The 23,164-nt window shown below is 42.2% G+C and overlaps 1 protein-coding gene across 1 annotated transcript; it reads right to left on the bottom strand.

Annotated features, from left to right (window-relative positions):
- Positions 1-102: 102 nt before the first annotated feature.
- LOC124028279 (zinc finger CCHC domain-containing protein 3-like) lies at positions 103-21,680 on the bottom strand. The gene is made up of 2 exons (XM_046340384.1): positions 21,252-21,680; positions 103-600 (listed from the first exon to the last, which is right to left on the bottom strand). The coding sequence occupies exons 1-2, from the start codon at positions 21,606-21,608 to the stop codon at positions 103-105; spliced, it is 855 nt and encodes a 284-aa protein (XP_046196340.1). The 5' UTR covers positions 21,609-21,680.
- Positions 21,681-23,164: the final 1,484 nt, after the last annotated feature.

Genomic DNA, 23,164 nt, shown 5'->3' with positions numbered 1-23,164 from the left:
TCTCGCACCACTGTCCCACTCTCCCTCTTCTCCGCTCCTTCCCGTTCTTCCGCCTTCTTTTTCTTCTCTCCTTCTTTTTCCTTCTTTCCATCTTTTCCATCTTCACTCTTTCTTCTTCTTCCTTCTTCCTTCGTCCTCTGCCTTTCCCCTGTGCCATCCGTACAATCCGCGTCCTCTCTTTTCTCCCCCATCCCCCGCTCCTCCCCCAGCTGCAGACGCGTATGACCTGTGACGAGACGGGCAATCACGCCACAGGTGTGCTCTTGAGCCACACCCGTGGCAAGCCTTGGGCTCGTCACACTCCCTGGCCTCGTGCTCTTCCGACCCACAAAACCGACACCTCTTGGTGCTGCACGAGGCCAGGATATGGCCGCAGGCCATACAACGCCTGCAGAACGGGGGCTGACGTGCATAGTAGAGTGTTCCCCTGTCAGCCCCCAGGGAGAACATCGCCGGAGGATGGAGGTAGCCATCCACACTCTTCGGGGACTCCCTGAGTAACGCCTGGAAACCTCTCTTTCCGTTCCAGAAACCCAGGGAGTCCCTGAGGTACCTCGCTGAGGAGACATTGTCCATATATCTCCCCAGAAAGGCCCTCACCTCTTCATCTTTCACATGCGGGTTGTTCTTCGCCAGGCTGGTCACCGCATAATGGCACAGGGGTCCCTTTTCTTTCCCTTCCTTTGCCATCTTCATTAATCTCATGTTTTTCTTCTTTGTGAAACGTCACATCAAAGCCTTCTCATTCGGGTTCCCTTGAAGGCAGAGCACATCCTTCACCTTCTATCCTGAGGCATCCCATCAAAATGGTCCTTCCAAATGTCTCTCCCCAAGGCTCCATCTCCTTTTCAGTCCAGGCAAATCGCAGTGTATTTGACATACCAATCCCCGGAAACGATCTTGTTTGCTTGTATTGATTCATTTAAAAAAAAAAAGCTCTCTTCAGAAAGAAGCTTCAACCTGAAATAAAAAACATCTTTAATAGGAAACGTTAGTGCAACTAAAGGTGTTGATTTGTCACATCTATCAAGACAACTGGAGCACTGGGCCAGACACTCTTAAATAGAACCTGGACCAGCTCAGGTGAAAAACCTTCTCACTAACGAGATGGACAAGCCAGCACAGGTGTAACACATACTGACTAACGAGGTGACACCAATCAGTGCGTCCAACATGCTAACGAGATAGATGTGCTAAAGTCCAACCTCAAAACATAAATGGAAAAACCAAAGCCTGTATCACCTTTCCCCTTAAGACAACAAACCTATCCTATATTTTTATAGAATCCTACAACTCACAAAATCAGCTTCTAGAACTCTCGTCCTATAAACTTGGAACTGAGCCAACAAAAAAAACTCAGATCAAATTGTATTAGTCACATGCACCGAATACAACAGTGAAATGCTTCCTTATGAGCCCCTAACCAACAGTGCAGTTTCAATACGAAAAGAATAAGAGATAAAACTCCAAATAAACACACTGGCTCAACGCAAAACAAAATCCTTTTGACTGCACCCCAGAGATAATCAGCAACCAAGTTTTCCTTACCACGGACTGATTTCAGGAGGAAACTACTAAAATATCCGTAATAACTTTCCATGTTTCACTGCGGAGCTTTTCTCTCTTTTCAGGGTTCACTAGATAGGCATGTTGTTGGATCTGGGCCCAGTCCCCAATATCATGCTCTAGAACATTTGGTTTGGCACATGTGAGAATATAACCCTGATATTTTAAAAACAGGGCAACAATGTCAATATAATTGTACCAAAAAATTGTCATGTTGGTTGCATGAATAAATATCACTACCAAATGTTACATGAAATGTAAATATGAAATATTTGATTGCAAAGTCATATTGTCAACGTCTTTTCAATATAATTTTGCTTGGTGGGATAGTTTTAACATGTCCAAATCAATAACAATAGGGCAAAACAGGAACAGTTTGGGGGATAAATTGAAAACCTAAACATAACATGTGCTATATACACAAACATCTGCCACAATAATCATATTACTTGTACTTTTTGAAAAACAAGCTCCTTATAAACTGCACAAGCACCAGAAACACTGTTGTTTTGACAAATAGCAATAAATCACTGATATCGATTAGGTGGGAAATTAGGTTGTACGTGCTGTTGAAACTGACACAACAACAAAAAAAAACAGAAATGGGAGATATATTTTACCTCCCTGGTTAGAGGACAACCTGCAGAAGAGTCAGCTACATTTGGGAGTGATGCATTAAATTTAGGGGTCACTAAACAAGGGAATGCAACACTTATTTGTTATCACTCATCGATATCATGTTAAAAAAATTGTGAGAGCGGAGAGAGATGAGGTTGCACGTCCTATTAAAACTAACAGCTCAAAAACCACATGGAATCTGGGAGTACATCCCTGGTTGGTCCCTAGAAAACAGGGGTAAAACTACTCCCTGTACTAACAGCTCAAAAACCACACGGAATCTGGGAGTACATCCCTGGGAGTACATCCCTGGTTAGAGGACAATTTGTGGAAAACAGCACGCCACATTTTGAAGTGTTGCATTTTGATTCAAGTGGGTCACCAACGTGGTAAGTGTAACACAACTCCTAATTGTCCCTAGAATTTCTAAGCAAACAGCTGGAGGCAGGGCTTTCTCCTGTAGATCTCCATTTGAATGGAATGGTCTGCCTATCCATGTGAGAGATGCAGACTTGGTCTCAACCTTTAAGTCTTTACTGAAGACTCATCTCTTCGGTAGGTCATATGGTTGAGTGTAGTCTGGCCCAGGAGTGTGAAGGTAAACGGAAAGGCTCTGGAGCAACGAACCGCCCTTGCTGTCTCTGCCTGGCCGGTTCCCCTCTCTCACTGGGATTCTCTGCCTCTAACCCTATTACAGGGGCTGAGCCTGGCAAACTGGTGCTCTTTCAGGCCCTTTGCCGAATTCACCCAGATCAACTGTGTGGTGCTGCCTATGCCACCAGGGTTATTCCTGTCCTCCCCTCCCCTCTCCACTGGGATTCTCTGCCTCTAACCCTATTACAGGGGGGGGAGTCACTGGCAAACTGGTGCTCTTTCCCGTCCCTAGCAGGGGTGCATCACTGGAGTGGGTTGAGTCACTGACGTGATCTTCCTGTCTGGGTTGGCGCTCCCCTTGGGTTGTGCCGTGGCGGAGATCTTTGTGGGCTTTACTCAGCCTTGTCTCAGGATGGTAAGTTGGTGGTTGAAGATATCCCTCTAGCGGTGTGGGGGCTGTGCTTTGGCAAAGCGGGTGGGGTTATATCCTTCCTGTTTGGCCCTGTCGGGGGTATCATCGGATGGGGCCACAGTGTCTCCTGACCCCTCCTGTCCAGCCTCCAGTATTTATGCTGCAGTAGTTTGTGTGTCGGGGGGCTAGGGTCAGTTTGATATATCTGGAGTACTTCTCCTGCCTTATCCGGTGTCCTGTGTGCTAAGTATGCTCTCTCTACTTCTTTAGTTTCTCCTGAGGACCTGAGCCCTAGGTCAGGCCTTCAGGATCTGAGTACTTCTCCTGCCCTCCGGTGTCCTGTGTGAATTTAAGTATGCTCTCTCTAATTCTTTCTTTCTCACTCTCGGAGGACCTGAGCCCTAGGACCAGGCCTCAGGACTACCTGGCACGATGACCCCTTGCTGTCCCCAGTCCACCTGGCCGTGTTGCTGCTCCAGTTTCAACTGTTCTGCCTGCGGCTATGGAACCCTGACCTGTTCACCGGATGTGCTACCTGTCCCAAACCTGCTGTTTTCAACTCTCTAGAGACAGCAGGAACGGAAGAGATACTCTTAATGATCGGCTATGAAAAGCCAACTGACATTTACTCCTGAGGTGTTGATCTGTTGCACCCTCGACAACTACTGTGATTATTATTATTTGACCATGCTGGTCATTTATGAACATCTTGGCCATGTTCTGTTATAATCTCCACCCAGCACACCCAGGCAGGTTTCTTCCAGCCAGACACCACTTCTTCATTTGAACCAGGAGCTGGCCACCCCTCATGGCCTGGTTCTTCTCTAGGTTTCTTCCTAGGTTTTGGCCTTTCTAGGGAGTTTTTCCTAGCCACCGTGCTTCTACACCTGCATTGCTTGCTGTTTGGGGTTTTAGGCTGGGTTTCTGTACAGCACTTTGAGATATCAGCTGATAGAAGAAGGGCTTTATAAATTAATTTGATTTGTTTGTCAATTTTTGTTAAAACACATAAATAGTACTCTTCCATTTCAGAGCCTGGATTTTTCCCCATTAGGATAATATCCATAACATGTTGATATCAATTCATAAGTGGGCACAGGTTTAGGCTTCTACATTGTGAAATCATTACAATACTCCTACTACAATGTTTAAAAAATTCTACATTGTGACATTAATTCATTGAAATCATGAAACAACTACTTCATGTATGTTTTTCTAATATTTGATTTTTTATCAGAATAGATCTTTTAGAGATCTTTTATCAGATTATCTCTGGTCACAGCTATGAGATTTCAATCCTGTGTATTCTCTGGTGGTATATCAGGCTGTGTGACTGAAGCTTGAACAAATCTCTTCCCCCATTGATCACAGCTATATGTTTCTCTCCTGTGTGTGTTCTCTGGTGTAGAGTCAGGTGGCCAGATGTAGCAAATCTCTTCCCACATTGATCACAGCTATAAGATTTCTCTCCTGTGTGTATTCTCTGGTGGTATATCAGGCTGTGTGACTGAGTAAATCTCTTCCCACACTGACCACAGCTATAAGGTTTCTCTCCTGTGTGTATTCTCTTGTGCATGTCAGGCCAGATGACTGAGTAAATCTCTTCCCACACTGATCACAGCTATAAGGTTTCTCTCCTGTGTGTGTTCTCTGGTGTTGAGTCAAATGGCAAGTTTGAACAAAACTCTTCCCACATTGATCACAGCTATAAGGTTTCTCTCCTGTGTGTGTTCTCTTGTGCACTGTCAGATCTCCAGAATTAGCAAATATCTTCCCACACTGATCACAGCTATAAGGTTTCTCTCCTGTGTGTGTTCTCTGGTGTTGAGTCAGATGAGAAGTTTGAACAAATATCTTCCCACACTGATCACAGCTATAAGGTTTTTCTCCTGTGTGTATTCTCTTGTGCACTGTTAGTTCTCCAGATCGACTAAAACTCCTCCCACATTGATCACAGCTATAAGGTTTCTCTCCTGTGTGTATTCTCTTGTGCACTGTCAGTTCTCCAGATCGACTAAAACTCCTCCCACATTGACCACAGCTATAAGATTTCTCTCCTGTGTGTATTCTCTTGTGCACTGTCAGATCTCCAGATCGACTAAAACTCCTCCCACATTGACCACAGCTATATGGTTTCTCTCCTGTGTGTGTTCTCTGGTGTAGAGTCAGATGGCAAGTTTGAACAAAACTCTTCCCACATTGATCACAGCTATAACGTTTCTCTCCTGTGTGTGTTCTCTGATGAATTTTAAAACCTGATGATGTGAATCTCTTCCCACAGTCAGAGCAGCAGTGAGTTCTCTTCCCTGTGGGTCTCTGCGGGTGTTTATTGAGGTGTTCTGATCTGGAGAGACTCTTCTCTGTCTCCTCAGCATCATGAGGTTGTTGAGGCTCCCCAGAGGATCCACGATAGACACGTCTCTCTCCTGTGTGAATGACAAAGTCAGACAGATGATTAAAGGCCCACAACAGCAGTAATCCAGTGTAAAGGCTGATGCCAACAGCATAGCCATGATGTTGTACAACAATTGCTGTCTGTAATGAATGTTAAAATTATTGTCTTAAAATTAGCAAGAAGTCATATTTTGTCTTGTTTTCACATTAGTAGTAACATCTAAGATAGTAGACTAGAAATAAATTATTCATGTTGTTGAAACTCTAAGCAGTGTGGCAGAAGACTTTTGGTCTACAATACAGGCCCCTTTGTGTTTTCAAAAATTGCGGCACGATGGCAATTTGATTGCATAAACTCCTCCATGCTAATGAGGAAACCACTAGTTATGGATGTCGTATATCTGGTGTGACGAGATGAAAATAATCTGCCCACTCCATCAAGCAATAGGGACAGCAACACAGGGCATTCACAGGACCTCATGGAACCATGGACCACACCTGCAGAAACTGGACAACAGGGGGAAGCAGAGGAGATACCTATCATAGACTTCTCCCAGCTGACGCTTGACATGCCACCTACGCCGCCTCAAGTGGTAGAAACAACCAGCTGGTATCATTAAGTAGAATCAGCCAACAGTAACACGGAAGCAGCAGAATGGGAGTTAGTAGTGCATGACCTAGATTTAGAATAAGAAGCTTACATTTAGACACAGGTCTAAGATGACGTAATAAACAATCTACCGTCCCAGTGTAAGCACTCAGTGTAAGCAATCTACAGTCCCCGAGTAAGCGGCCGGTGCAAGCAGCAGGGCAGTGTCAGTGTGAAAGTGTGATTTAGCCACAGCTCCAGAAACTTGCGAACTTCCACTGTAAAAAGGTATATAAAGAGAACAGAGATCACAAGAGGCATGCAGCAGGGCAGTGTCAGTGTGAAAGTGTGGTTTAGCCACGCTTTTTGTTAGACTATAACAATATTTGAAACACAGGGGAACTGACCCCTGATCACAAAAAGGCAGTAGTGAACATCAGTACAGATGTGATTATCATAAGAGAAACAGCCATGTACCAGTTACAATATATTGAGTCTATGCATAGACAACTGAATAGTATGGAGATATATCTTTTTGTTAGACTAGAACAATATTTGAGAACTGGATAATTTTAGTACTTATTGGATCAATATCTGAAGCTACTTTGTTGAACTTTAGAACCCGAAATGAGTTTGAAACACAGGGGTCTTGACACCTCTTGATCACAGACAAAGCGGCAGTCACACAGTGAGACATCAGGTACAGATGTGATTAGCAATACAAGGACACAGCCAAGTACCAGTTACAATATATTGAGTCCATACACAGAGTTGGAAGTGTATAAAGATATTGGAATTCGGAATCTAGCGTTAGTGCTGTGAGAATACCAATTACAGGAAAGTGACCAAGGGGCTGAGCATTTAAGGTAATTTAACTATTTTTTGCTATTTAGTCAATATTGTTAGAAGTGTTAACGCATTTAAAGTTTAGCAATATTATCTGGCATAGCTTAAAGCATTAAGGATTGATTGAGCATTATTGATGTATTAGGAAACTGTAGAACCATTGAATTGTAATAATGTGTATAAAACAAAAAACAGAGTGACTTAATAAAAGCTTGAAACTTTGACAACTAGGCCAGATCTGGAGAGAAAACTCCTTCAACACTCTCACTGAACATTAAGTGACCCTGGTTATAGGTTAAAGTGATTGCACTAAAGAATATTTGGGGCGGCAGGGTAGCCTAGTGGTTAGAGCGTTGGAAGTTTGAATCCCCGAGCTGACAAGGTACAAATCTGTCGTTCTGCCCCTGAACAGTTAACCCACTGTTCCTAGGCCGTCATTGAAAATAATAATTTGTTCTTAACTGACTTGCCTAGTAAAATAAAGGTAAAATAAAAAGTAAAAAATATTAATTGTGTGTCAAAATATATACCAATACTAGTTTCCAAGTCACTACTAGCTGAAGAGCATAATAACCAATAGAAGAAGTTATTAGGTATTGATATATACAGAGGTAAAAGAAACTTGAAGGTAAGGAAATATAGGAGGAATCCATAACGCTCAGAATATTTAAATAGGAGTATATCTATCCAAGACCTCATACTAGACCGGAAAATAAGGGAGTGACAACGTGAACGAAGGAACAAACCCAACTCACGCTAAGGGCCATTACGAAGAAATAGAAGGGTTGGTAGGGCCGCACGCCTAGGCCCTTGTTACACAGCAGTAACTAAAATCCTAAACGTACTCTACCCAGCCAGAAGACGGGGTAGAGGCATTTGCTGCAGGTATTAGGCAAAAGTCAGCAACTATCATTATGACATCATGGATTAATTCTAGAATATACTATATAGCCTAGAAACCTGGTTAAACTATCATTATGACATCATGGATGGCCAGTCCTTGTATTCATAGTGTAGTGAATTCAGGGGGAGGCCCTGAGCTGAACTCAAACCTGGGTCCAGCGACTGTCAAGTCAACACCTTATAACTGTTACGCCAAGATGTCTGAACTTCTTGACGAGGCAGCTAGGTGTTGGGTTAAGGTTTCTACAATATCGTTCTCTATGAATTTGAGAGTGGTTACACTTCTCCTTCCCCCATCCCTCAGCTGTTAACCAAGTCTCTGGGCAGCCATTTTGTTGCTGTTTAAAAACCCCACACAACCCAGCAATCTGCAGTTCAAACAATAACAAATCTGTCATTCCACCACTATTTTGGTAATAAAATTATTATGGGTTTGGATAAATGTAACTACAGACAGACCTATGGATGCAAGGACTGACCATCCATGATATCAACATTATAGTTTTAACCATGTTGAGGCAGCAGGGTAGCCTAGTGGTTAGAGCGTTGGACTAGTAACCGGTTGCAAGTTCACATCCCCGAGCTGACATGGTACAAATCTGTCGTTCTGCCCCTGAACAGGCAATTAACCCACTGTTCCTAGTCCGTTAATGAAAATAAGAATTTGTTCTTAACTGCTATACAGTGTTGATTTACATTGTTTCTAAACATTATAGTAAAAAAATATTATTTGGGGTTCTGATGGGGTACAACAGTTGAACTCAACTCATGAGGCATGTGTTATATTCTTCAAGAATCAATGGCTGTAAATAAATAATTTAAAAGTCACAATATGGGTGTAGCGATTGCAGATTTCCGCCTTAACACCAAACATCAGTTCAACTGCAGAGTTTGTGCCTCTGTTGTTAAGACAGTACTTACTAGTGTTAATCAGGGAACGGTTTCTCAAAACCATCTTATGGCTAAATTCTTCGTTTGAACCATTGGATGCCTTAAGATGCGTTTGGGAAACCGGAACCAGATATCCAGGTTCCTCCTCTTCCTCCTTTTTCGATGTAACAGTCATCTCCTCCCCCTCCTCTTTCACGCCATAAACTGCATCCTCCTCTTTCACTCTGAACGCGTCCTCCTCTTCTTTCACAGTAAAGGCCCCACTCTCTACTTCTTGTTTTACTGTGATATCCTTCTCTTCATTAGAAGGAGAGTAGCTTAGTGACAGCATGGTCGGAGATGTTAGCTAGCTAGGCTAATGCTAACTTAACCAGCCCGCTAGCTGAATAATAACACCGTAAATATGAAATTAAATCGGATAACTAACTAGACGACAGAAATGGGTTTAAAACACAGTGGCTAATATACACGAAAGCGTCTAAAGAGCTATATTGGTTCGGCTATTTTGTCTATCAAGCTACCGAGGTGTCTGACTAACTGTTGCTGCTGATGAAAGAAGCGTTCCGTCCACTAGATTATACGTCACACCAGCAGCATCGCCTTAAATTCCCAGACCGCCATCTGCTGACTGGAGTGGGTAACGCAGTTGAGTAAAATGTTATTTAATTTTCAGACAAAAAGTTAAAGGGTAGGAATCAGAGACGACGCTTGTGCTAAAATATTAATTATCTCCCCCTAAATAAATCAATATCAGTCAATATATTTTTTATGTGATTTCTTTTTTTCGTGAACCGTTCCATCTCATCTTAAACTACAAATCGTTTCGGCACACGGACCGGGGGAGGCTGCTGCTGCACAAGTGGCTGTTGGACTTTCTTCAGCAAAGATGGCGGACAGAAATACAAGGAGAATGTAAGCAAGTTATCTTGCTTACATTCTTCTTCCTGTAAAGATTTAACTGGACCAGTTTAGTACGTCCAGCTGTCATAAACGTACGGTCTTGGTTAATGTCCTCTTTCAAAAATAGAGTATAGCCTGAGTGTCATATGGCCTGGGTGAACTTGACATTGGTGTAACAGTTATAAGGTGTTGACTTACAGTCACTGGACCCAGGTTTGAGTTCAGCTCAGGGCTCCCCCTGAATTCACTATGAATACAAGGGCTGGCCATCCATGATGTCACAATGATTTTTTTCTAACTAGTGTTTCTGGCTTATATATTCTAGAATTCATCCATGATGTCATAATGATAGTTTAAACAGGGGCATATAGTACCCCCTCTAGCTTTAGATTTCTGTGAGTTGTAGCCATGATTTAGCAGTGCCATTTAAACTGGTCACTTGCATAGCAATTCATCAATGGCGGAGAGAAACACTCGGAGAGAGGGACCCCAATTATGATTTTTCAAAACTGGATCCAAGATGGAGGACCAATAATCAACCTACCTCTAATCCAAAGTAGTTTTAAAATGCACTCATTAGCAACCTAAAATGGAGGTTACTCCCTACAATTGTTGTAAAACATCAATATATTTTTGTGTGATCATTTTTTACAGTGGATTACCGCTGTCCATGGGCCTTTAATCATCTGTCTGACTTTGTTGTTCACACAGGAGAGGGAAGAGACGGGACTTAGTGACTGGGGAGCCTCATCAAAGATGATGCTGACGAGGATGGAAGCAAAGAGTTATGACGTCATAATGAACATGCAAAAACATGCAGAGATCCACAGGGAAGAGAACTCTCTGCTGCTTGACTGTGGGAAGGAATATTAGTTAATGGATCAGACAAACAGGGGAGAAATTATGCTTGTTTTAAATCATCAATCGGAAAGTTTTACTCCCAGTTCATTTACGTAAATCTGTGATTTAGCCAGCAGCTGGGCTAGTTTTATAGGTGTTGTGACATGAGTTTGAAATTGTCATTCTGGTTGTTTTAGGGACACCTTAAACAACCCACAAACCAGGCGAGTCGTTTTGTGAAAAAGTGGATGTATAGAATCTGGAGCTGGCTGAAGAATTTACTGCAAATTGAATATACAAATGTGTATTTGCCATGCAGATAGATGAAATAACGTATGACTATTGTGCAGTGGATGACTGTGCAGTGGATGATTAAAATCCTGTATGCCCATGGATGTGTAGCTAGCTATCTAGCCGATCTGTGTATGGACCCAAATGTTTGGTATACATATTAGTTCAGAATAGCTTGAATCAACTATATAGCCAGTTGATCAAACTTCAGAAAAACAGCCTGAATGACATTAATGAAGCCATGGATTGAGTAGAATATAATATCATGTTTTGCCAAGGATTCAGGTCAAATATACATGTAGTTATTACCTGCATGAGATCCCCACATTGTAGCCTGTACATTTAATATATTCACTGATCATGTACTCTAGCCTTGGCAAATAATGTGCAGTTTAGGTATGAATGTCTTAACACAAGGTGATCAAATTCCTGTCTTTGAATGATGCCGTGTCTGCATGTATGTATTAAATTATACAGCTGTTTTCAACAGTGTTTACCAATCTTGGTCCTGGGACATCAATGGTTACACATTGTAACTAATAGACTAGAAACAGGATTTAACTAGTTAATTCTATATACAGAAAATATTTTATTTTAATGAGTTACTACACTTCCTATGCATCATGTAAATACTTGTTAACACTGGTTCATCTCAACATCTAATGCCCTTCATCTGCATTGATCTGGTAAACACAGGATAGGTGGAGTATTTCATCACATTACACTTCATTTCAACCAGTAGAGAATGTGAAACGCTTTATTGAAAAGCTCATTATCCAAGTGTTATAAATACAAGTTCAATCTGTCCATCAATGCACATCTGTTTGTATTATAAAAACAGAGGGAGAGAATTGCTTGGAGAGAGAGGTGTTAAAGACAGAAAGGTGTTAAAAAGAGTTTTTGGTGCTTGTGCAGGTGTTAAAGACAGCTTGGGAAAGATTAAAGACATAGGATTAGGGGAAGGCAGCACATGATTAATGAATCACAGTGCTACATAAATGTTCTCTCAGTTCATCACAATTACAAACCATTGTTCCTGATAGAGACACTGTTATCTTAAAAGCTGTGATTTTGACATTGGGGATATGGCATCCTCTCAAAATCAAAAATGACCAGACCATAGACAGATGGAGAACAAATGTTTAAGCCTGTGTACCTTTTTTAATCTAACATTGTTAATCATCAATCAGGAGGTGAAATCCCAAAACTGACCTGGGATCATTAACTCTGGGACTAATGGCTCTATCTGTATTTCAATGTAAAGCTGGGATCATTCTTTAATAATACTTCCTGTATAATATAAACTGACCTGGGATCATTGCAGAGATTATGTAAACTCTAGCCCAGATAGTGGAAGCTACTGTAGTTAAACACAGGAATCTGTGTTTCAGTCCTCACCTGGTGTAAAAGAAACACAGACAAGACAAGTAGGGCTCAGGTCATTATGGTCATTGTAGTTAAAAAACTAGCATCTAATTATGTGTTGGTTATAATGATGGTAGGTTTTTTGAAAAGAATGTATGATTGTCATGCCCTAACAATCCATTCTGTTATCTCATCAGTTATCTTGAAACATTCTTCTTCCTGTGTTCTTTCTGACCAGGGGACAGCTGTCATAAACTTATCAATTACTCTTTCAAAAATAGAGTATAGCCTGAAATTCACCCTCACCTTTATGGCCATGAAACTTGACAGATGGTTGTCTGTACTTTTCTCATCAGTCCATCTGCTGAAATACATAGTTGAGTAAAATAAATGAATAAAGACAGACACCAATGTCAAGTTCAATACTTGTTTGTGCATTGTACAAATGTATAACGTGGAGTTAAACAGTCCGGTTTGTCGAATACCTATCAACTAGACTCCTAACCAATAGCTATATGCAGAAAAATACATTATGCCATCTAACCAATCAAAAAATAAAAACCCACACGGGGGCTTATTTGACACCAAATCAAAACAGAAATTACCAAACATAAATTGCTAATGTAGGATGTAAAAGGTGGATTTTATGATGTAATGTCAACTTTATACATTTCTATCCCAGGACCAAAATTTTCAAAACTCACCCACAGTCAATTCTCCATAAATCTGCTGAAAATTACCCAGAATTGGGAAATAAATGAATACATATGTGATCATTCAAAAACATATCTGTTTGTGCTCTTATAGGGAACCAGATCTTCAATACAACTAAGTTACTAAGTCTTTAACCACACTGTGTTGTTACACTTGAGAAAAACTGACGTCCTACACTTTAACTTGTTGTCTGAAAACAAAATAAACATTTTACTCAACTGCTTTACCCATCCAGTCAGCAGATGGCGGTCTGGGAATTTAAGGGATGCTGTTGGTGTGATTTATAAAAAGAATCATCAGCAGTTTGTCAGACACCTCGGTAGCTTGCAAGACAAAATAGCCTAACCAATAAATTACTTTAGACGCGTTATGTGTATATTAGCCACTGTGTTTTAAAAAACCAATCTAGTTAGTTCGATCCGATTTAATTTATTTTTCGGTGTATTGATCAGTGCGGGCTGATAAGGACACTGCTTTGAATTATAGCTTAACGATTCAGTACCATGCCTCATAGCTCCAGTCTCAAACTTAAAGGATTCTGAGTAAATGAAGAAGAGGTGGTCTGCCTGCTGGATGGAGGAGGAAGCTTCAGTGGAAAGGAGGCTGATATCACAGTAAAAAACAAGTAGAGGTTGAGGCTGTTACTGTGAAAAGAAGAGGAGGAGGTCTCAGTAAAGAGGAAGACTCGTTCAGAGTCAAAGAGGAGGCGAGTTTAAGGAAAGAAAAAGAGGAGGGGGAGATGACTGTCACATCGAAAAAAAGAAGAGGAGGAAACTGGATGTCTGGGCCCGGTTTCCCAAACGCATCTTAAGGCATCCCAATTGTTCTAACGATGAATTTAACCATAAGATGGTTTTGAGAAACCGCCCTGATTAACACTAGTAAGTACTGTCTTAACAGAAGCACAAACTCTGCAGTTTTTGAACTGATGTTTGGTGTTAAAGGGGAAATTTGCAATTGCTACATCCATATTTTGACTTTATTTATTTATAGCCATTGGTTCTTGAAGAATATAACACATGCCTCATGAGCTTAGTTCAACTGTTTACCCAATCAGAACCCCAAATAAGCTTTTTTACTCCAATGTTTAAAAACAATGTAAATCAACACTGTATAGCCTCAACATGGTTAAAACTATAATGTTGATATCATGGATGGTCAGTCCTTGCATCCATAGGTCTGTCTGTAGTTACATTTCTCCAGCCCCATCCATTTTATTACCAAAATAGTGGTGGAATGACAGATTTGTTATTGTTTGAACTGCAGATTGCTGGGTTGTATGTTTTTTTAAAACAGCATCAACATGGCTGCCCAGAGACTTGGTTTGGTGAACAGCTGAGGGATGGGGGAAGGAGAAGTGTAACCACTCTCAAATTCATAGCGAAAGCTACCGTAACCCAACAACTAGCGAACATGTCAAGAGGTTCCGACATCTTGGCGTAACAGTTATAAGGTGTTGGCTTACAGTCACTGGACCCAGGTTTGAGTTCAGCTCAGGGCCTCCCCCTGAATTCACTATGAATACAAGGACTGGCCATCCATGATGTCACAATGATTGTTTTAACCAGGTTTCTAGGCTATATAGTATATTCTAGAATTCATCCATGATGTCATAATGATAGTTTAAACAGGTGCCTAGGCTATATAGTATATTCTAGAATTCATCCATGATGTCATAATGATAGTTTAAACAGGTTTCTAGGCTATATAGTATATTCTAGAATTCATCCATGATGTCATAATGATAGTTTAACCAGGTTTCTAGGCTATATAGTATATTCTAGAATTCATCCATGATGTCATAATGATAGTTTAACCAGGTTTCTAGGCTATATAGTATATTCTAGAATGCATCCATGAGGAGAATTCAACCATAATTAGAGGTCGACCGTTTATGATTTTTCAACACCGATAACGATTATTGGAGGACCAAAAAAGCAGATTCCGATTAATCGGCCAATTTAAAAAAATGTATTTGTAATAATGACAATTACAACAATACTGAATGAACACTTATTTTAACTTAATATAATACATCAATAAAATACATTTAGCCTCAAATAAATGATGAAACATGTTCAATTTGGTTTAAATAATGCAAAAACAAAGTGTTGGAGAAGAAAGTAATATGTGCCATGTAAAAAAGCTAACGTTTAAGTTCCTTGCTCAGAACATGAGAACATATGAAAGCTGGTGGTTCCTTTTAACATGAGTCTTCAATATTCCAAGGTAAGCGGTTTTAGGTTGTAGTTAATATAGGAATTATAGGACTATTTCTCTCTATACCATTTATATTTCATTAACCTTTGACTATTGGATTTTCTTATAGGCACTTTAGTATTGCTGGTGTTACAGTATAGCTTCCATCTCGCTCCTCCCTGGGCTCGAACCAGAAACACAATGACAACGGCCACCCTCGACAACGGCCACCCTCGGGGCAGCCTTACCCATGCAGAGCAAGGGGAACAACTACTCCAAGGCTCAGAGCGGGTGATGTTTGAAACGCTATTAGCGCACGCTAACTAGCTAGCCATTTCACTTCGGTTACACCAGCCTCATCCCGGGAGTTGATAGTCTTGAAGTCATAAACAGTGCAATGCTTGACGCACAACAGCGCAATGCTTGGCGCCTGCTTCTGCCTACCACCGCTCAGTCAGATACTTAGATACTCGTATGCTTGTATGCTCAGTCAGATGAAATGCAACGCAGGACATGCTAGATAATATCTAGTAATATCATCAACCATGTGTGGTTAACTAGTGATTATGATTGATTGTTTTTATAAGATAACTTTAATGATTTTATTGATGTATTGTATTAAGTTAAAATAAGTGTTCATTCAGTGTTGTTGTAATTGTCATTATTACAAATACATTAAAAAATATATTTTAAAAATCAGTATCGGCTTTTTTGGTCCTCCAGTAATCGGTATCGGTCGACCTCTCATCCAAAGTAGTGTGAAATGCACTCATTAGCAACCTGGAAATGGGGGTTACTCCCCTGAGTTTTCCCCATTCAGAATACATTGTGAAAAACTAAAATCTTTGCTCACCATTTTTGCTCTAGGCAGATATACTACGTACAATTTTAGCAAACACAGAAAGGGGCCTATATTGGAGACCAAATGTCATCTGGCACACTGCTTAGAGTTTCAACAACATGATTTACTTATTTCTAGTCTACAATCTTAGATGTTACTACTAATGTGAAAACAAGACAAAATATGACTATTCTTACTCATTTTAAGACAATTGTCAAATAATCATTACATTCATTACAGACAACAATTGTTGTACAACATCATGGCTACGCTGTTGGCGTCACCTTTTACAGTGGATTTCTGCTGTTGTGGGCCTTTAATCATCTGTCTGACTTTGTTGTTCACACAGGAGAGAGACGGGACTACCGTGGATCCTCTGGGGAGCCTCAACAACCTCATGATGCTGAAGAGGCAGAGAAGAGTCTCTCCACATTAGAAGACCCCAAGAAACACCTGCAGAGATCCACAGGGAAGATAACTCTCTGCTGCTCTGACTGTGGGAAGAGATTCACCTCATCAGGCATTACAATTCATCAGTGAACACACACAGGAGAGAAACCTTATAGCTGTACTCAATGTGGGAAGAGTTTTACTCATTCATCAGACCTGATATCACACCAGAGAACACACACAGGAGAGAAATCTTATAGCTGTACTCAATGTGGGAAGAGTTTTACTCATTCATCAGGCCTGATATCACACCAGAGAACACACACAGGAGAGAAACCTCATAGCTGTGATCTGTGTAACAAGAGATACTCTGATAAAAGATCTCTGATCAAACATCAGAAAATACATGGAGTTATTTCATGATATCAATTAATTAATGTCACAATGTAGAATGTTTTAACATTGTAGAAGGAGTAATTTAATGATGTCAATGTAGGACCCTAAATATTTCTCCCCTGTTCTATTGATTTCAACATGACATGGATATTATCCTCAGGGGAAGGATCCAGGCTCTGAATTGAGAGAGTACTATTTATGTGATTTAACAAAAAGTGACCCACGTGAATCAAAGTGAAACACTTCAAAATGCAGCTAGCTGTTTTCTAAAAATTGTCCTCTAACCAGAGATGTACACATTACTCCCAGATTCTGTGTGGTTTTTGAGCTGTTTTAACAGGACCTGCAACCTCATCTCCCCTCTCTCGCTCAATTGATGTCAACGTGATATTGATGAGTGATGACAAATAAGTGCTGTTCCATTGTTTAGCGACCCCTAAATTTAAATGCAACAATCAAAAATGTAGCTGATTGTCTTCTGCAGGTTGTCCTCTAACCAGTGAGGTAAAATGTATCACCCATTTCCATGTGTTTTTTGTTTTGTGTTACTTTCTAGAGCAGGTTCAACCTGATTTCCTCCCAAATCCATATGCGTTGCCATGGAACACAATTTATTTTGACTGCACGTTTTTCCGTATTGGACATTAGTTTTGTTTGCGCTCGTTCCAAGGGGAGGAGAGTTCTAGAAGCTAGTGGGTTTTAGGATTCTATTGAAAGAAAAATTAGAAAAAAATAATATGATTGTTTATTATTATTTAGGAATAGGTGTTTTTTCTTGTTTTTAATTGTTGACAGCCAGTGGACACCATGTTTATATTGGGGAAGTTGAAGCAGTGTAGTTGATTATAATGTGAAATTGAAGTTGTTTTCTGTTGGTGGTGAGCAAACTTGTCCAACAAAAATATAGGATAAATTTGTTGTCTTAAAGGGGAACAGGCTTTGGTTTTTCCATTTGTGTTTTGAGGTTAGACTTTAGCACGTGTAGCTCGTTAGCACGTTGGGCGCACAGATCGGTGTCACCTCGTTAGTCATTATGTGTTACACCTGTGCTGGCTTGTCCATCTCATTAGTGGTCCAGGTTCTATTTAAGAGTGTCTGGCCCAGTTGCTCCACCTTTTTGGTCCCTATCCGTTCCCTTTGCTCTCACTACGCCTCTCTCTAGCCTAGCCCATGTCAAAACAAAATCACTCCTAACCACACCTAGCATCACCCGTGCCCTAGCCCACACTAGTCCGGCAAAGGCAAAGTCCCAGAAGGCATGGTGCACAGTCTCCTCCCTGCCACAAGAGGATCTTGGCGACCCACTCGCACCTGCCACTCCACATAAACTGAAACACAAGCCTCACTAGAGGCCTCCTCAGACAAGCCGGCAATGGGTAGATGTACGCCAAATACAAAAGAGACGGCAACACATCCACCTTTAGGACCAGGACTTTGCCCATAAAAGACAAATACCTAGCCTTCCACATTGCTAGCTTCCTCTGTACCACTGCGATACGCATGTTCCAGTTTAGCGTCGCTGAGCCGGAGGTCTCAAAATGAACCCCGAGAATCCTCAGGGCCCCTTCACAGAGAGATAACCCCCCAGGCACATCCGTTCTACCGCGCCATCTTCCGAAAAACTTGACGGAAGACTTTGCATGGTTCAGAACTGCTCCCGACGCTCGGGTGAAATCCCCAAAGATGGCAAGGGACCTTGTCAGGCACGAGTCCTTGCACAACAGCAAGGAAGTGTCGTCGGCGTACTGCGTCATCTTAACACGCAGCCCACCACTTCCAGGGATCAACAAGCCTTCCACCCCGTGTCTGCCCTAATGGCAGCCCCCAGAGGCTCCATGTACAGAACGAAGAGGAGAGCCGAGAGTGGGCATCCCTGCCTGACCCCAGACGAGAAGTCAAAACGTCACCTAAGTGACTATTTACACTAACTCGACACCCCGCTCCGACATATAAAATACGGATCCATCCTATAAACTTCTCCCCAAATCCTAATCTACCTAACACCCTGAATAGAAAAGATCTATTCACGCGATCAAAAGCTTTCGCCTGATCTAGCGCTGCTACCATTAAAGGCAGCCCTCTATCTTCAACCCAAGCGATGGAATCCCTGATCAACTGTAGGTTCCATCTTATAGAGCGGCCCTCTACCCCGCACGTCTGATCCTCGTGGACGACGTAGGGAAGGGCTGTGCGCAACCGGTCTGCTAAAACCTTTGCAAGAATCTTGTAATCTACGCACAGCATGGTCAATGGCCGCCAGTTGCCAAGGTCAGTTGCTTCCCCCTTCTTATAAAGAAGTGACAGCACACCAACAGCCATTGATCCCCCCGGGACCCCCGTCTCAAGGATGGCCTTCAAGACTTCGAGAACCACTGGTCCAAGTATACCCCAAAACTTGAGGTAAAACTCTGCCGGCAGCCCATCCATCCCAGGCACCTTCCCTTTTCCCATCCTCCTAAGAGCGCTCTCAACCTCTTCTAGTGAGATCTGGGCCTCCATCACGTCTCTAATGTCCTCTGGCAACCGCCGGGACAAGTGTTCTAAAAACACGTTTCCCTGCTCTACATCTATTTCCCTTTCCTTAAATAAACCTTGGAAATGATCAGTGGTAAACCTGACCATTTCCTCTGCTTACTATACTACCATTTTCTTCCCTAACTCCATGCATTACCTTCCTACTCTGCCTGGCCCTAACCGACTTAAAGAACATAGCGGAACAAGTCTCATTATGTTCTAGAAAGCCACTATGTGCACGCTCCAGGAAAGCTCGAGCCTTCTGCTCCTACAGCTCCCTGAGCTGCGCCTTTAGGGCTGCGAATCTCTCCCAGTCGATCGACCCGCTGAGGTTGCCTGCCTCGTACTCGAGTTCAATTAACCTTTGGATACGATCCACCTCCCTCCTTTCCTTCTACAATATCCTATTATAAAAACCCTTATCCTCCCCTTAACTAAATCCCACCACTCTAACACCCCCTCGCACATGGACCGGAGGCCGTCAAGCCTCCGAAAGAAACAAAAAAATCTCTAAACTTAACATCTATCCCCAAAACTCTACCCTGCATTATTACAAAAGTGTTCTCTATTTTAACCTCTCTATGCCCACACAAAATCCCTACTCCTGTTGAGTGCACCCCTCCTATGCCCCAAAAAGATTCCCCCTTATCCCACTCCCTCTTAAATCTACACACATCCCCACCATCCCTCAGGTGAACCTCCTGTAAAAAACAGAAGTCAAACCCCACACCCTCTAAATAACAAAAAACCGCCCTCCTTTTAACATTATTCCTTAACCCCCTAACATTTAGACTAAAAAAAGAAACAGAACTATTCATGTAATTATTAACAACAAATAAAAATAAAAAAAAACAAAGAAAAAACAGGAGACTTACCCGATGCTCCCCTGGTCCATCTCCACCGGCGGGGACGTCCTCTCCTCTCCTGACGCCCCCCGTCCTCCATCCCAACCCACCATCCCCCTCCCTGTTTGCCTCGGGGCTGCATGAAGGGGACCCCATCTCCTCAAACAGGAGTTGGGATCCCTCTAGCAAACAGCCCACCGACCCCTCACTGGAGTCATCCACTAAAATGCAAGGGGCTGAGGCAAACCGGGAGGACAAATTACCCCCACCCCCCACCCGCCACTCTCTTAGCCCCCCTCCACACCCCCTCCCTCTCACTTCCTGCCAAGCTCCCCCTCTTCATCCCTTTCTTCTTTGGTGAAGGAGGTAGCGGGGAGAAAACAACGTCCCATCCCCGCTAAATCCTCCACCAAATCCCTCATTTCAACCTCGAGGAAGCCTGGCAGGCTGTCCCCCACTCCTTTCCCCCATCTCCCCCTCCCCTCCCATCTCCACACCTCCCTCCGTCCCAGTCACTGTCACCGCTCCCTCTTCCACTCCTTCTCGCACCACTGTCCCACTCTCCCTCTTCTCCGCTCCTTCCCGTTCTTCCGCCTTTTTATTCTCCTTCTTTTTCCTTCTTTCCATCTTCACTCCTCTTTCTTTTCGCCTCTTCCTTCTTCCCTTCTTTCCTTCTCCGTCCTTTCCCCTGTGCCATCCGTACAATCCGCGTGCGTCGTCTCTTTCCTCCCCCCATCCCCCGCTCCCCCCAGCTGCAGACGCGTATGACCTGTGACGAGACGGGCAATCACGCCACAGGTGTGCTCTTGAGCCACACCCGTGGCAAGCCTTGGGCTTGTCACATTCCCTGGCCTCGTGCTCTTCCGACCCACAAAATCTACACCTCTTGGCGCTGCACGAGGCCAGGATATGGCCATAGGCCATACAACGCCTGCAGAACGGGGGCTGACGTGCATAGTAGAGTGTTCCCCTGTCAGCCCCCAGGGAGAACATCGCCGGAGGATGGAGGTAGCCATCCACACTCTTCGGGGACTCCCTGAGTAACGCCTGGAAACCTCTCTTTCCGTTCCAGAAACCCAGGGAGTCCCTGAGGTACCTCGCTGAGGAGACATTGTCCATGTACCTCCCCAGAAAGGCCCTCACCTCTTCATCTTTCACATGCGGATTGTACATGGTTACGGTGACCACCCTGAAGTTGTTCTTCGCCAGGCTGGTCACCGCATAATGGCACAGGGGTCCCGTTTTCTCCGCTTCCTTTGCCATCTTCATTACTTCGTCATGTTTTTGTTCTTTGTGAAACGTCACATCGAAAGCCTTCTCATTCGGGTTCCCTTGAAGGCAGAGCACTTCCTTCACCTCTATCCTGAGGCATCCCATCAAAATGGTCCTTCCAAATGTCTCTCTACTCCACGGTTCCATCTCCTTTTCAGTCCAGGCAAATCGTAAGGTATTTGCCATACCAATCCCCGGAAACGATCTTGTTTGCTTGTATTGATTCATTTAAAAAAATAAGCTCTCTTCAGAAAGAAGCTTCAACCTGAAATGAAAAACATCTTTAATATGAAACGGTGGAGCAACTAAAGGTGTTGACTCTTCACATCTGTCAGGAGCACTGGGCCAGACACACTTAAATAGAACCTGGACCAACTCAGGTGAAACACCTTCCCACTAACAATATTTACAAGACAGCACAGGTGTAACACATAATGACTAACGAGGTGACACCAATCAGTGCACCCTACTTGCTAACCAGCTATACCCGCTAAAGTCCAACCTCAAAACATAAATGGAAAGACCAAAGCCTGTATCACCTTCCCCCTTAAGACAACAAATATATCCTATATTTTTGTTGGACATGTTTGCTCACCCCCAACAGAAAACTTCCATTTCACATAATCAACTACAATGCTTCTGCTATATAAACATGGTGTCTGGCTGGCAACAATTAAAAACAAGGCAAAAACACATTTCGAAATAATAATATACAATAGTATTATTTTTTAAATCATTTCTTTCAATAGTATCGTAAAACCCACTAGCTTCTAGAACTCTCGTCCCTTTGGAACGAGCCCAAACAAAACTCATCTCCAATACTAAAAAACGTGCAGTCAAAATAAATTGTGATCCATGGCAACGCACTGGCTAAATGCAAAACTGGTTGACTGCCGACCCTTGAGACAATCAGCAACCAAATCCTGCAATATCCGTAGTAACTTTCCAACTTACTTCTCGCGCTCTTTTTAGGGTTCACTCGATGGGCATGTTGTTGGATCGGGCCCAGTCCCCAATGTCATGCATTTGGGTTGGTATATCTGAGAATAAACTTAACAGTGAGGCATGGAATAATAAAACATATATTTTGTCAGGCTTAATGTTTGAAATATGAGTAGGTGATATGAGTCATGCTTCTTCAGTAGTGGAACAAAGACAATTAGCATTTGAATGTTGTCAAGAAATACTGGAGTGATGTCAGATTGTTAACAAAATTTATTAGACCAATTTATTATACTGCTTTCATGTGTGAAAATACAAACATCTGCGACAATTATCATATTACATGTATTTTTTTAACAAGCAGCTTTTTCAACTAGTAGAAAACCGCTGGCTACATTTTGAAGTGCTGCATTTTGATTAAAGTGGGTCACCACCGCAGTAAGTGTAACACAGGTCTTTTTTTGTAACTCACTTTTTGTTAAATAATATTTCAATTCAGAGCCTGGATTTTCCCCTGAGGTTAATATCCATATCATGCTGCAATCAATTCAACAGGGCCAACGATAAGGTAGAACATCATTAAAATACTCCTACTACAATGTTAAAACATTCTACATTGTGACATCATTAAAATACTCCTACTACAATGTTAAAACATTCTACATTGTGACATCATTAAAATACTCCTACTACAATGTTAAAACATTATACATTTTGACATCATTAAAATACACCTACTACAATGTTTTCAAAAAATTCTACATTCTGACATTATTTCAGTGACTTGAAACAACTTCTTCATGTATGTATTTTCTGATGTTTGATCAGACATCTTTTATCAG

This window comes from Oncorhynchus gorbuscha, unplaced genomic scaffold (genome assembly GCF_021184085.1).
Source record: "Oncorhynchus gorbuscha isolate QuinsamMale2020 ecotype Even-year unplaced genomic scaffold, OgorEven_v1.0 Un_scaffold_3949, whole genome shotgun sequence".
Lineage (NCBI taxonomy): Eukaryota > Metazoa > Chordata > Actinopteri > Salmoniformes > Salmonidae > Oncorhynchus > Oncorhynchus gorbuscha.
This window is presented reverse-complemented; position numbering and strand designations above follow the sequence as displayed.